This window comes from Cuculus canorus, chromosome 1 (assembly GCF_017976375.1).
Source record: "Cuculus canorus isolate bCucCan1 chromosome 1, bCucCan1.pri, whole genome shotgun sequence".
NCBI lineage: Eukaryota > Metazoa > Chordata > Aves > Cuculiformes > Cuculidae > Cuculus > Cuculus canorus.
Genome location: NC_071401.1, coordinates 135,507,941 through 135,524,473, shown reverse-complemented (window position 1 = coordinate 135,524,473; position 16,533 = coordinate 135,507,941). Strand labels below are relative to the sequence as shown.

Genomic DNA, 16,533 nt, shown 5'->3' with positions numbered 1-16,533 from the left:
AGGGAATCTCACAAATAGAATAATCTCGTAAGAATCACAGAATCTTCAAGGTTTGAAAAGACCCTTAAGCTCATCAAGTCCAACCATCAATACACCCCCACCATGCCTACTAAACCATGTCCCAAAGTGCCACATCTACATGGTTTGTGAACACCTTCAGGGATGGTGATTCCAACATTTCCCTGGACAGCCTGTTCCAAAGTTTCACCGCTCTTTCAGTAAAGAAATTGCTCCTAATATCCAATCTAAACCTCCCCTGGTGCAACTTGAGGCCATTTCCTCTCATCCTATCACTTGTCACTTGGGAGGAAAGACCAGCGCTCACCTCAGTACAACCCCCTGTTAGGTAGTTGTAAAGAGCAATAAGGTTTCCCTTGAGCCTCCTCTTCTCCAGACTAAACAACCCCAGTTACCTCAGCTGCTCCTCATAAGACTTGTGTTCTGGACCCTGACTCCAGATTTTCAGGAAAAGCTCTAGCAGTTCACCTGCATGCACAGACCTCAGTGTCTGCGAACCCGCATCCTCTGCCTACACTGCCAGCCTCCTGACGGCCAATCCGTCCATCACCCCGAAACCCAAAGGCAGCTTCCCTGCCTGCCACCCTGCCTTCCCAAGCCCAAAGGCAGCTTCCCTGCCTGCCACCCTGCCTTCCCAAGCCCAAAGGCAGCTTCCCTGCCTGCCACCCTGCCTTCCCAAGCCCAAAGGCAGCTTCCCTGCCTGCCACCCTGCCTTCCTGAGTGACACCAAACCAGACGAGGACCATAAGCCCCCCTCGCCAAAGCAAGCCACAAAAAAAAAAAACCCAAACCCTAAACATTTTTCTGTGATCTTTTGGCAACGGGAGGGCAGAGGAGAAGGAGAAGAGGAGGTTGTTTGTCTCGTTTTGTTGCCGCTGCGGCTGTTGTTGCTGTTCCAGCCAGGTTACATAACGCTCAATTTCCAGGCTCTTTCCTGGTGGCACGGCGATGCATGTGCGATGCAAACATCCTCGCCGGAATCACAAAGAGCGATTTATCAATTCATCTGCAAGCTAATCAACCCATTTGCTTTCTAGTGTCTCTCAGCAGCCGCGGCTTTGCTTATCTCCATGCGGGCTCACGATCGCTCGCAGCGATCTGATTGCATTGAGAGAGGGGGGTGGGGGGAAGGGGGAGTCGGGCGGGACACGTGCCGCGCCCCCGCCGCGCGGGCACTGCGGGCGTTACGTAACGGCACGCGGGGGGGCGGGACGCGGCGGCCCCGCCCGCAGCCCTGCGGCTCCGGCCCCACGGGCACCCGGCGCGCACGGGGCGCGGGGACACGTGTGCGGGCGGGCGTGGGTTGGCCTGAAAGGGACCGTAGAGATCACCTAGATCTTAAAGATCGACTGGATGGTCGAGGACCTGCAACTCTGTTCCTCTTTTGTCAGACCCCACCTGGAGTAGTGTGTCCAGTTCTGGAATCCTCGACATAAGAAGGATATGGAACTGTTGGAACGGGTCCAGAGGAGGGATACAAAGATGATCAGAGGGCTGAAGCCCCTCCCAAACGAGGCCAGTCTGAGAGGGCTGGGATTGTTCAGCCTGGAGAAAAGAAGGCTCCGAGGAGACCTTATAGCGACCTTCCAGTACCTGAGAGGGCTACAGGAAAGCTGGGGAGGGACTGTTTAGAAGGGCTTGTAGTGATAGGACAAGGGGCAATGGCTATAAACTGGAGAGGGGAAGATTTAGACTGGACACCAGGAGGGTTTTTTTCACGATGAGAGTGGTGAGGCAGTGGCACAGGTTGCCCAGGGAAGCTCTGGATGCCCCATCCCCGGAGGTGTCCAAGGTCAAGTTTGATGTGGCCTTGGGCAGCCTGGTCTGGTGGGACATATCCCTGTCTATGGCAGGGGGGTTGGAACTAGATGATCTTGAAGGTCTCTTCCAACCCAACCCATTCCATGACTCTATGATTCTGTCTACTTCCAGGGAAACCTCCCACCAGACCAGGCTGCTCAAGGCCCCATCCAACCTGGCCTTGAACAGGGATGGGGCATCCAAAAACTTCTCTGAGCAACCTGTGCCAGTGCCTCACCACCCTCAGCATGGAGAATTTCTTCCTAATGTCTATAATCTAAATCTTCCTCCCTCCAATTTAAAGGCATTTTAAAGTCAGAATACTTCAATACTCCGCGAGGCAAAGGCGGAGAGAGGGAGACTATTAAATGCATTCACCCCACTCTCAGTGATGGTAACACCAGGGTACCTGAGGGAACACAGCCTGCTGCACAGCTCGCTCCCCTGCCAGAAAAGCAGCCACCTACACAAACCTCAGGTATCTCCCATTTGCTGCAGCATTCTTGCCTAGGTGATCTTTACGGTCACTTCCAACCCAAACCATGTGGACAGGGGTCTGGGAGCTGGCAAGCCTTGAGCCAGAGGTTCAGTCACTGCTCTCCCACGTCGTGATCACATCTCTGCCCTAAGGAGTGACTGAGCATGTGCAGCGAGATCTGGTAACAGCCCGCTCCCACTTTAGTGCATACTTATCATACCAGATATTCACTCACCAGGAAGGATTTTCCACAAAAAAGGCCAGCACCATTTAATAAGGGATATATATTAGCAAATGGGACAAAACATGCTCTGTCCCAGGTCAAAGATGAGGGCTAGATCCACTTCAGTCAAGGGGGTTCCTACCAGAGTCACCGCTTGCGGGTCTGAATCACTAAATGCAACACCCACAGGTCCCAGCTAAGAGCTAGGAGGAGTGCAACGTTAATGCACATCCCAGCTGGTGCCAGTCTCCTACCAACAACCAGATAATGACTTGGAAACTGCTAGCCACCCATCTGTGCTCAGCGTCAGTGCTTACATACCACAGGGAGGCTTGCAAGGGAGGGTACTACGTACAAGTCCCTGTGCTTTGTGTTTTCTGAGATCATTCTCTTGGGCTGCAGATTTTTGAAGCCACCTCAAACCAAAATTCTTCCTTCAGAATTGGCACTGCAAGTTGGTCAATAAAGCAGAAAGACTCCCTGAAGTCTGTACGACTCAAGAAGTGATTCTTTCCATGTATGCCAGCTCCTCAGCAAATATAAAAAGCTTGCTTTTTCCCAATAGAAGCCAACTTAAGAACACGAATCTATGTAGATAATTCAAGGCCAAGCTTAGAAAATCAGTGTTTGTTAAGAAGACTTCATACCATTTTTTTCAACAAATCTTTCATTCACAAAGCCCAGGAGCACACTGCATGCTTCACTTAAGGAGGAGAAAATGGGCACCCTGCCAGCTGCTAGGTTCTGCACTGTCATAGGCAAAGTCCTGCGTCCACTTCAGAGAGACTTTCTTTGAAGGTGAGTCATTTGGTCCTCTGGAGAGAAGCCCAAAACAGGAGCAAGCTCGTGATACTTAAAAAATACCCTCAGCTGCACTGACACGTGTCCACAGCGACGGTACATCATTGGGCAACAGATTTGGGGCAAAAAGCGATACTGTATTCAAGTAGACCGTCAGAGGAGAGATCAGTTCCTTTTCCTTGCCCTTCTGCAAACCTTCTCAAAACAGAAAAATCTAGAATGAAATAAGTGCTGGGCCCAAACACAGTATTCATCAAGTCAGAAGCAAGCTTTGGGGCAATATATCTATTCACCAGTTTCAGTAAAAATATAACATGGTTTCCTCAGGGTGGCTCTTGCTCAAGTCAGATGGGCACTGTAACTTGTTTTAGCTGCACATGTGCTTTTCCAGCAAGAACGGGTCTGAAAGAGCCCCTTTGTGCATGGCTGCAGCTGCCCAGTGGCTGGTTTGCCACCTCCTGTGGCTTTGGAGGCCCCTGCTGGAAGATGGAGATGTATGTGCACAGTGTAGTCTGGGGCAATAAAGCAGCTACTTTTCTGCTGGCAAAGCTGCAGTAGAAAATTATTAGTTCAGAATCGTGCAGAGGGCTTGAGAAAACGTTTTTAATTTACTCTGATTTTATTGCTTCACAGTTCTTGCGTGGGGCAGAGCCCCAGCTGGCTCAATAGTAAAATCACACTACACAGGGCTTGGTAGCAAACTAGACAGATAGTGATCAAAGTACTGAACTTAAGACACAGAAGCCATAAACTGCTGGCTAGTTCAAAAGAGAACATTATCCCAGCAACAATTCCTTTCCTGCTCTCAAATAAAGTCTTTCTTCAGCTAAAAATCAGAACAAAACATACAGAAAAGGAAAAAGTATGTGCAAAAATAGGAAACATGGAGATGCTTTAATAGGTCAAGGGATATTATTTTCCCTCCTGTTTCAAATTGTGTAGAGTTGAGAAACTAGGTTAAATACATGTTGAATTAAAGCCTATATCTACTAGTTGACTTCTTGTTCTTTTTTTTTATTTTTAAAAAAGGGAAGTAAAGGACTTGTATTTAGATTACCTGGTATGCTAGAATTTGCTACTGAGTTAAAACAAGCTTTTTCAGTATCACAGGTATGGAAATAATCTGTTTATATAAACAACTTCATTTAAGTAAAGTGACTCTCCGCAGACCACACTTCAGAGAGCAAACCATTCTAACCAACCTCACAGAGAATCAGGTAGGACTCCAGAAGGAGCCAGTTCATCTACCACCTCCTAATCCTAGCTCAACATGCATCCTCAGTATGCTCAAACACAGCCAGCACCGCTCATTTGACTCCCTTTCCTTTGGCTGTGTGGTATAGCAGGTTATTTGCATACACAGGAAGAAATAGGTAGCCCTTTGGCTACACTTCTGCAATAGAAATTACTTGTTTCTGACTAAACACACCACATCCCAACGTAATCTCCTCAGTTCGTTACCCTGGCTGAGGTTCGGTTTTTGGTTTTTTTTCATGCAACATCAGAACAGAATTCCAAAATGAAATAACAAAAATCTGAGTTCTTCTCATGCATTATGTTATTCATGGTAATACTACTCAAATGTGGAGAAAAAGAAGAAAAGAACCGCCTAAGCTGTTCATCTTCAATTTTCAAAAGGCCCTTTTTAGGTCTTTATGGTCAATTTTATTGTCAGAATTATAATGACTGCATGAACAAAATGCTAGCAACAGCCAGGACAAATTTAATAAAGACTGTGACATAACCAGAACAATCCCTTGTGCCATCCAGGGTAAATTTACTGACCATCACCCACTTTATTGCTAGCAGTGAATTACCACTGTTATCTCCTCAGCCTCACAAAAGCAACTTAGTTAATATGGTTCTTCGCAAAATCAAGGCTGCATAGTCTATTTTCCAGCAACATTTCTAGCCCCTTCGAAGAAACTGCCCTGACTTGTAAAAGAGGAAGAACTTCCTATCCATGTGCAGGACTTTGAGCATTTGTTTAAATGCAAAGATTTTCAGTTTTAGAGAGCCACAGTCAAATATTTGTATATTTAGAAGAGTTTGATTTCCTAGAGGGCTAAACTGCACCCAATAGAGTGGCCTGGCTGAGAACTTCTAGCTGGTTGTAGCTGAGAAAACACCCAGTTCAAGTGAAACTTCTTGTTCCCCCTGGAGCCAGGAAGAAGTCTTCACACTGAAAGACCTAGGAGTCAAAGTTATCCAATTTTTTTTTGCAGCTGAGACAGATTGGCATCCATTACTGCTGGATGTGGGGCTAATATAGGACAAATGCTACCACATAGAACTAAGGAGTCAAAAAATCACGTTTTCTGCAGGAAAGAGGATGAAGGTATTAAAAAAAGGAAGGTGGAGAAAGGGTGCAAATAACTTGCACAAAAAAGGAATATAAAGACACATCACTAGTGTCAGTCTTGGGGACAAAATGTTTTGGACAACTCTGCCAAGAGGAATTTTCAGAGTTCTAAGGTGCTCTCCCCAACCCCAAGTGACAGCTCTGCATCTAGAATTACCAACACTAGTTCAAACCTTCAGAGTACGTTTCCTTGTCTCACAGATCAGCCAGCTGAGAGCCAGCACAGTCTCTCACTGACATCCATGCCATATCAGCGCATTATGCTCCTGACTGTGTACAGCACTAAGCCTTCGCACGTGTGTGCTCTGAGCAAGACCTAAGCAACGGTGAAACTGCAGTTAGAAGAAAATGGATTAATCAGGCCTCGCTGGCAACGTGCCATGTGCTGCCCATGAAAAGCTGTAGCAAGGTAAACAAGGCACAACCTGCACAAAGTGTTCATTGCCATAAACTGAAAGAACACTTTCAGGCTCTGCCCAACGAAAAAGCTCTCTGCAAAAAGCCTAGGGGTCAAAGTGACACCAAGATAATTAAGCTCATAATCCTCAGGGCAATCACCAGCTCCAGAACAGGCCCCTCATTGACCAGCCTGGTCAACGCACATCACTTAGATATTCTGGTCTTTTCCTCACAAACTCCAGAGGTCAGGTAACCATAAATGAACTGGATTTTCATTTAAGTAAACAAACACACGCATAATTCAGTAAAGCATATTTCAAGCTCTGGGATTTGTAGAATAAAATCGGAAGAACAGACAAACTAAAGACTCAAAGAAATCCCAAATAAACTACTTGTAATTAAAAAATCTCATGATTTTCAAGCCAAATCTCGTGATTTGTTTGTGGCCTGACTCAGGGTTTTCAGTGCTTGGGGTTGGCAACTCTGACTAAGCAGGGATATGAAATAAGAGCGAGAGTAACTGCCTGCCAGGCTTCTGTTTTCCTGGGACAGAAGACAAAGCAGCTCTGACAATTCCAGCTGGCAATACCATCCAGGCGCTCCTCCAAGGCCAAACATGCTGGGTAAAATCCTCATCAGACAAAAAAAAAATCCTATCAGAAGCAGTTACTGTGGTTGCTTAATAGCTGTTTTCCAAAGTTTAATATGGCATATACTTTCTTTTTCTTGAAAAGGGGGAAGCAGAGGAGTTGGACCACATTACAGACTAATCCCTTGCCAGATGTTATTAGTGATGATGTCCCTTAGAAATTACATCAGTATGAAACGAATCAGAAAATAGTGAGTTTCCATTTCCTCCTCATGTCTGGCTAGACAGAGACTTCAAGATCAGCTTTCATCTATGGCCTGGAATCAACCCTCCTCTGTGTCTTGCTTAGTGTGGCAGTGGTGTTAGGCAAGTAATTGCAGCCATTAAAAAGAAAAATAGCTTACTTGCTCCTGCTCCTTGTCCCTGTCAAATACTGACTCCTCCATTAGGTTTCCCCAACACTGCTTCAGCACATTGCAGTAGTTTCTCCATGCTCTCACTGGAGGTAGGTGGCTCCAACTCGGACATCAGTCTTTAAACTTGCATCCTACTGGATGATGCAGAAACCCAAGCCTTCCCCTCTCTGCTGATAGCCCCAAGTGTCCCATCACATCTATCTGGCAAGGCAGCCTGGTTTGGGAGTGGAATCTAGGTTCCACCCTCCTGCAATGCTCAGCCCTCCCTACCTGCTTACAGGGTGACAGATGAAGAGCAGAAGCACAGAAGGAGGGTGAGTAGAAGGGCCTTGCCAGTTCATGCTGCTTCCGCTTCCACTAGGTAAGGAAAGAGCATAGCCCACCCTGGTATCTGAAAGAGATACATCTTTAGTTCTTTGTGTTTGAACTGAGTAAACCAAAACAATATCCTAAACTGAGGTTTTCTGCAGAAACCAAGTTCCTGAAACACGTTTCTGAAGCGTAAATCTTGGACTAAAGCAGTTTGTGTAACGCCACCTATTCACACTGCCCTAAGTAACCATAACTAACCATTCCATTATAATGAGTCCATTATCCCCTGCTTTATTATATTTTCTCTTAAAACAGAGATCAAAGATTTGGATCTAGTGGCATCATGCCGATTTCATTTTTATTACGAGCTCCCTAGGTCCATCATAAATATTCATTGGCCATCCTTAATACAATGCATTGAATTCTGCTCACTGCCATCTCTGGTGCGACTGCAAAGTACAAACAGGGTTGTTGCTCAAACATATTAAATAAAGCAACAGCAAATTTGTGACAGTCAACAACAAAAAAAAAACCCAGAAAACAAAAGAACCCTTTTCCCCTTCCAATGAAATAGAAAACCAAAAGAGACATTTTCTCTCGCCCCCTCCATGACTGCAGACATTTGACTGCTGTGGGAATTCAGCTGTGCAGAAGCAGCAGCAGCTGACCTGCTCCCACAGACAGGAGACATTTTTTAAAAGTCCACAGTTGCCACACAGTGGTCTCTGCGATACTGCAGCACTCCTCTGTGCTCACCATTAAAATTATAGATGTTACCCAGCAGTGATACAGAAACCGCTCAGAAATGTGGACGTTCTGTATAGCAACTAATACTTAAAAGAGAGCAGGAGGTGTGTGGAGACAAACATCCCCCAGGTTCACAGTCAGGAAGAAGGTTTATGCAGTTTTATTCTCCTAACTCCCAATAAAAATAGCAACTATCCCAAACTTCAAGTTACCCACAATTTGTTTCACTCCATGCTCATCACTCAGATATTCCTCTGAACTCCTCTTCTGACCTTGGTATAGCTCCTCCCAGCATCAGACAGGCAGGGTGCGGAAGCTCCTCCTGGACCTATGTGAATTGTTCCTGCTCTGCAAATAATCCCAGGCCTCTTGGGATGTCAACTGGATGCTTTAAAGCACCAATCACTAAAATTAAGCTGGCCATGGGAATTATATTTTTCCTCATGTTAAGTAACTCTGAGAGTATTAATGCATATCAGACACTTGATATTCTAAGCAAGAACATCTACTCTTTTAAAAAAATCAATATGGTAGGACACAGTACACATTCAAATATTTATCTTCTAATATGACTCCACCATGGAGGTAATACGCTGCTCAATAAAAAAATAGATGGAATAAGAATAAATAATTTAAAATAAAATACTTATGTGTATGAATATCTCCACACACAAAACTCCCCATATCTGGAGAAGTGAACCATGTGATAAAACTGCTGACTCATTTTACATATTAACCTACAACATACCTTTGGTCATCTACCTAGCCCTTTGCCTAGATACATCTAGTATCTGATGTAAACTTCAGAGCTCTGAATGTTTCATTTGTTAAACAGCTCTCCTCCCTTGCACTCTTTTCCATTTGTTTTTACCTAAAAGTAATATTAACAGAGAAGGATACCGAACAGTTTGCCTGTGGTTAAGATCATCCTGCCAGTTTGCTGTTCTTAAGATCAGATCCATAGAAAAGAACTGGTTTGAAAAAAGAAGGGGAAAACACAGAGCATCCTTATGCCACATACACTGTGTAAAGTGGAAATTCCAGAGCAGAAATTGGTCACTTGAAGTTCAGAGCAAGGAACAAGCTATTCCTGTTTGTTATTGTTTTGGCTGATGCTGTCTAAATCGGTATCTACAGAAAATTTTTTTTTACAGTATCAGATGTTCCTTTAGAAAAAAGATGATATATGTGAGAAAGGCAGATGATACAAGTTCTAAAACAATTTATCAATCAGGATTTGGGGCTTAATGTTTCTGAAACAAATCTGGATAACAACATACCATACGCTTAAAATTTTATAAATATAAGCTGCTGACAGGCTACAATCTTTCAGAAGAAATGTGTTTACAACCATGTGGTTTTTTTCAGCCTTGGCATCCTGCCACTACATTTGTTTGTGACTTGGAGAATAAACAAACAAAAAATAACTAAGCTTTTGAAACAAAGAAGAATAAGTACCATTGAGCAGTGAACACCATTGCTCGCTCAGCTATCACCTGAGGTAAAAGTACCATGAAGTCTCTGGAGATAACAGTGATAGTTAACAATTATACATACTAAAGAGACGGCAAAATCATGAATGCAACCTAGTCCTGCAGAGTATTTAGGCATGTGCTTCACTCCCACCACAGCAGATTAAAGTGCTCTTGCCTTTCACTAAACGAGGATGTTACAATTCATGGGAGGTCAGAAGTGCTGTCCCATCCTTAATACATGACTTTCAGTTTAAAGTTCTTGCCCAGGTCAACAAGAGCAATACACTCTACCTGAAACTATCCTTGACACAGACTATTATGAGCACCTCACTACTGACCACGTGGCTTTGAACCAGTGTCTGAACACAAGCAGATGACAGTCCAAAGCTGGGACAAATCTCTTGGGCCTATTACTCATGGAAAAAAAATCTCTCCTTTAGAAGAAATTATGCTTTTCATGTACCAAGTACTTACACGTTTTCGCATTAGAAACAAAATAAATCTCTCTAAAAAATGTATGTGATTGGAAACCCAGCAGAACATCTAGGGGATGTCCCCCATGGTGTATAGCAGTATTCTCTCCTTTATTCTGTAGTCTACAACAATGCACATTACAGGAGGCATAAAGGATAACGCAAAGGTGAGGGATACCACTTCAGAGCAGTCTAGTTGATAGAGCATCTCAAAGCATCAGACTTGTACAGCAATAACAACATGCCATAGAAGCTCATGGTCCAAGGCATTAAGCACTATAGCTAACGAGACCTAGCTAGGATAAATAACTGTATCATGTGCCTTGTGGTATCTCTTTGCTTAATTATTCCAGCTTGAAGTCAGGGGGGTTGGGGGGAGGAGTGTGAAATTGGCTGGTTTGTTTCTTTGTAGGTTTTAGTTCTTTGGCTTCTAAAATGTCAACATATGGGTTTAAATGAGAATTTACTGCACTTTAAGGGTCTGACCACGTTTAGTGTTTAGTCTTGCATATCTGAAAGCTCTGATGCTCCTACTGCTGCAATTACTGCTCAGAGGATTCACAGCAATAGCAAAGCTTGAATCTTTGACTCCAGTGAATCAGTGGAAGCTTCACTTCTGCAACAGGCCACCACTTTCACGTAAACCACCACACAGATGGAAGGGCTTGTCCCAGTCGTGTTTGAACTTTCTGCCATACCTCATCAATTAACTGTCATGACAAAGCCACAATAGCAGCTTCCTGACCAAACCAGAAGTATGGTCACAGGAACCAGGCTGGCAATGCTAGATGTAACCAAATGTTCTTCCTCCTTTTACCTCCAGTCCCCCTCAAACTGTGGTTGTTTTCCTAAGGAGAGAGTTTTTAATGCAGAATACTGCATAAATGTCCTTTACCAGCCAAAATGTACAAAAATACAAAATAAACAGCATTGAGCTTAAACATTCTCCTATAGTATTTTTAACCTCCTACTACCTCACAGCCACACTGAGGTTAGTGAGGTGAATGGCCTGTTGATAACAGGAAAAAACAGACTAATGCATAGGTCTTTTAATAAATAAGCACAAATAAAACAGACAGCAGAAACAGTGAAAAATTAAATGCAATTCTTCAGAATGCCTGCAGTGCCAGCAATCCAAAATGTAGAATAGTAACAGGCAAAAAGGAATTTTGGATCCTGTTCTTCCTCCCATTTAAAATAAGCATCCTTTTAACATATAATACATTCAGCAAGCACCACATATTCAGAATTATTCTCTTTTTCTCCTTCTGTTTTTACCTACACATGCTGTTTATCTGAGTGCTGCCTAATTTGCAGATGCAAATAAGTAAAGTCATCTTGAAAAGATGAGGCTATAGAATAGACTGCAGTTTAAGTTGAGTATGTCTTTGGTTCAAAGAGGTGCAATGCTGGGACACTGAAGTGGCTCTCCGGGCTTCTAAGACACATTGAGACTGGTTTTTCTGAGCTGAAAAAGACCTGCAGCTCCCACTGGTTTCAGCTTGACCGGTAGATCAATACATTCATGAACTGGAACTATTGCTTTTGACAAACTCATTGGAGTTTTGTCAACAGCTCCACATGAAAAGACTCAGATCCTCTGGCACAAAATGATCAAGAGCCAATAGTGGCTATATCAGGGACTACATCTTACAGGAATAAAATACATTTGTATTTACACCAAAGGTGTACTATTGTTTCACACATATATTTGGTGCTGTTACTCAAAACAAAGAAGAGAGGGTAGCTTACACTCCTTATTTAAAGTGGAATGCAAAAACAACACTGCAAAATGAAAGGCTACAAATTACTTCTGTGATTTTAAATCATGAAGCCAGTGCAAATGTATGAGAGCAAGAAAATAGTTTTCATGAGTTTCTCCTAAAAAGGCAAAAATTCTGACAATTAAGCAGCTTACACAGTCTTTGTTCTGCTAACACTTAGTTTTCAATTATTTATACAGTAGTTGAATACCTATGGTGGCAAAAAAGTGTAAAGTCTGTGTTTTGCAGACAAGTAACCCTTACTGGAGGGCTCAATCTATTTATAATAGTGTTTCCCTTAGGAACTACCAGTTTGCAGAGTACATGGGCTTGGATTCTGCCATATTCTATAATGCACTATCATCTATTAATACTCTGATCAGCCAATAATGTTACACTAAACTTGTCATACACACGTTATCAGAGAGAGTATTTTTTTCCTTCTCCCATTTAAGAACAGATGAAAAATCAGAAGGTTGTCCACACCCATGTTGACATGTCAGCAGCTGGAGTGAGTTAAGAACTTGCCGTATAAGCACACCTATGAGTTCAATAACTTCAGCCAATTCACTGAAAGGGTTTAATCAAGCTTCTTGAAGCAACTGGGATGACTCTGTTTTAGGAACAGTCGCACTCAGCAGGGCAGCAAGATAATCCTAAGATGTTAAACTGTTCCGGTTCTTTGCAAAGTGAACATGCATCAGTGATCTACATGTCTCAGGTGCTTTTGGAAGTGTTATTCAGATTCAAACTGTAAGTAGGTCTAGCAGCAGCATTCACACCAAAATTAAACCGAAATCAAGCACTGTGGTGAAAGACTAAAAAGATTTGCCTAAAAAAATCCAAAAGTTCTAGACCAAGATCCTTCTGTTTTGTAAAATAGGTATAAAAACAACCAGCAACAAATAAACAAAAATAGGTTGGGCAGATCTAGTCCAAACATAGTCCTTTATGTCTTTCCTGTTTCTCTTCTTAAACAGTCAGCCTAAAGCAGGCTTTTAGCTATACCACAGTAACTGTCTGAACAGAGGCACTTCCTACACTCACTGCTTTACCCAGGTGTTTTAACAATGTTCTGGAAGAGCGCTCTGTAAGAGGGGGGCTGTAAATCAAGTTTCATTCCAGTTAGCTACCTAATCAATACAAATAGAACTAGGACTTAACATAGAACTCCTGTGAGATTGTAATAATCACCCACAATTACTTATGAAAGCAAATCAATGACTAAGAGGTTTTATGTGTCATTTATATACCTTAAATCAAACTTCTGAAATTAAGCTTTGATTCCTAACACAATTAGAGGTTGTGGCATTAAGCAAAACAACACACAAAAAAGTATGTCCTCAAAAGCTGATTGTAAGGGCGACCAAGAATGGAGCCAGGGAGAACAAGCAGCCCTGAAACACACGAGCAAGGGGAGGGGCAACAATAGTGTTAGGACAATGGATACAGGAACAGGCCTAAAAACTGTGAAATAGGCATCTATTTTGTCTTCCTGTTCCTTCAAAGAAGCAGGCTACCGTCCAGTGGTCAAATGAAAGATAAAGACAGTAGATGACAAGATTCCCACACCTGTATCTCAACTCTGGGAGATAAACGAAGAAATAGGGAGAGAGGAAGAGGTTTTCTCTCGTGATTTCTTCTTTGTTTCTGACTGGGGGAAAGTCTGCAGAAACTGGAGGTTTACCATTTTTTTGCCAAATTTATCACACAAAATACATTATGATGGGTGATTAACAAACTGAGGCTTTCTGTCAAAATGTCATGTGTCCCTTAGTGGCTTTGTTCTGGTATTACCATTATGGATTTAATACTATATTTTTTTAGTGTCTGCATAACATAGTTGAGTAACTTTGCAGGCAGTGAGACCAGTGTTCAAAAAAAGTTGGAAACACACACAAGAGGCTATTCATTGTGCTATTTTTACTATTTTGAAGTCTATACCATGAACAATGACTCATTAGTGTAACAAGCTGGAGAAGCACTTGCAAACCATATGAGCTTGCTTACTCATTTATTTGTTTGCACTGATTCATTATGTTCATTGGTGTAAAACATATGGGACTTGAGACAAAACACAAGGGAGAAATTCTGCTTCCCAAAGAGGTCTTCCATGCACCATGCCCTACCAAGATGGTGGAGGTCATGCAAGGGGTCTGGGCATGCACCTCCTATGTCCACTCCTGAGCACCAGAGGCTGGCTGGGTGAAGAGCCCCTGCGTGCCAGTGGAGCACACTCCCTCTGCTGGCTTCACTCAGTCTTGTTTTATCAGCATCAAAACCAGGGTATAAACAGCAATTAAAATAGGCAAAATTTTTGTTTGCTTGTTTTAAGTCATACATTGAAGCATCGCTTCCCCCCCCCTCCCCCTCCCCGTAGTCCTTAGATGACAGTAACTTTTGATGGATCTATGAAATTATTTTGGCAAGGATTGGCAAAGTTCATAATAGTATGCAGTTACAAAAGCAAATTAATTTTTCCATGTGACGCAGTGGCATTATCGATGCAGAAAGCTCGATAACAATAAGTATGAATAATAATTAAGAATAATACTATGTGCTTCACCTGTAAAACTTGTTATGACAGTAAAACCACTTTGTCTGCCCAGGCCTAGCCACATTTCTCTTCGAGCAGGTGGTGAAGAGGAGGTTGGTTTTCTCTGCATGCACTGGTAGTTTTAGTATAGAGCAAGGCTGATGTTTTACTGTTGCTGCCTTTGTCTTTATTTCACTGTTCTTTCTTGAGATTTTTTTATCCTGTCTAGCAGGTTGCTTAGAAGCCTGGGCAATATGTTCCCATGTCCATATGTTGAAATCAGAACAAACAGTCAAAACAAAACCACTGTGAATACTTCCCGTTTCTAATATAATGCTTATCTATCATAAATGAGAAAAGAGTGTGTTGGTAGTTTATCACATCATTTGACAGGACCAAAACATTTAACTTTAAAAGTAAAATCTCAGATATCCAGAAATAGGTGCGGGCATCTTACCAACCATAGACTTTAATTTTCTTAAACTCAGGCTGGGGTTAAGATTGAATCTCATAGCTAGTATGTCTGAATGGCGAATAATTTTTCCAGGTACAATACAATGAATAAGCACTGTTATTAGACATCTAAAAATATTAGGGTGTAAAAGCCTAAGACAGTGAAACAGTGTGACACTGGGTTGTAATCGATATTTTTTTCTCAAGGTAAAGTGAAACCCATGAACATACTTGACTAAACATGTCAGCTGTGAACAAATGAAAATGACGGCACTGAAAGATTCGATAATAGCTCTATGATTCATATTTGAGAATGAATAATACTGAAAGAATTCAGGGAATACTCCGCAATACAGATAAGAGAAAACTACACAAAAGGCACAAGGATCAGGCTCAAATAGTAGGGACAGGTGGACGTGTAAATCTGAATCTAGCTACCAATACCAAAAGGCACAGCCAAGATTAAAGAGGTATTTGAAAAACTTGGTTTTGCAAGAGAAAACTGGGCAATAAGGGGAGAGAGGAGTGCAAGAAATTAATTAGACACTTACAGCGTACAGACTCTGTCACTTCTCCCTAAAACTGGCAGCTCTGCTTAAATATTACATATTCCTGTCACACATTTATGAGCATTAAAAAGTGTATGGAATACAAAACTGTGGCACCACAGGCAGCAGGGAAAAACTGTACATTTGCCATTAAAAATCTCTATATTTCCAATTGATCTTACAATAGATAAAGTCAGATGTGACATAAGACGACTAGTCCCCAGAAATACAGGATATCCAATATATAATAACCACATATAGTAACATTCGCTACTGGTAATTCATTTAATCTTCCTTGCCTTGGCTCTTGTCAAGTCCTTGATACAAAACTATGTAAGGCAGATAGTTTCTTTTGTTCCAATCTTACTTTCTGCCTTACCACATTGTTCCTAAGACACCATGTTATCTCTAAAACATGTACAAAATTGAAATCATGTCAGATTCTGTTACTGTCCTAGAACAAACATTTTAATACCATGCTATTAGTTCTATATTTAATACTAAAATGGTAGCAGTACCTCTTCCGCAAAGTTAGTTTTCTTGTCAAGCATTTCTCGTAATGTCTGAAGAATTTTAATGCAGAGCTTTTCTTCTTTCTCCATTAGCTTCTTTGTGTGATTAATCAACCTTAAAGTAAAATAGTAAACCTTAAAGAGCATTGCACATGGTGGCTAAGCCATACTATAATTGCTTTATGCAAAAATTTCCTGTCACTATATTTTTCCTCAAGGAAAGGAAATAAAAGTTGTCAAGAGAAATCATAATTAAAAAGGAAATGGGATTTTCAAGGTGTTGTGGGTTTTTTTGTGTCAATTTGCATGTCTTACTGCCTGTACAGAAGGCAGAATTCTACATCCACTTCTTATGAGTGCTTCCAGATCAAGATATAAACTTGCTATTGCATCCTTTCTTTATCTAAAGGTAACCATGTATTTAATTGAACCTTTATTTATAGGTAACCAGTATTTACCATGTATCTTGCAAACGTTAAAAGCTACAACCTTTACACATTCCAACCTTGATGTTAGTTATTTTTATTATATAATTAGCAAATGGCATCCAGTCAAAAGGATTCCCAAAAAACATACATAGAAGCATTCAGCAATGCAGATATTAGGATGAAACATAAGCAACAAGTTT

At 42.0% G+C, this 16,533-nt stretch overlaps 1 protein-coding gene across 1 annotated transcript in view; it reads right to left on the bottom strand.

The window, feature by feature from the left end:
* Positions 1-16,533, bottom strand: part of ITPR2 (inositol 1,4,5-trisphosphate receptor type 2) — a 265,394-nt gene that overhangs the window by 103,812 nt on the left and 145,049 nt on the right. The window contains exon 37 of the mRNA XM_054072496.1: positions 15,912-16,020. Coding sequence (XP_053928471.1) covers positions 15,912-16,020 — 109 coding nt within the window. The remainder of the gene's footprint in view (positions 1-15,911; positions 16,021-16,533) is intronic.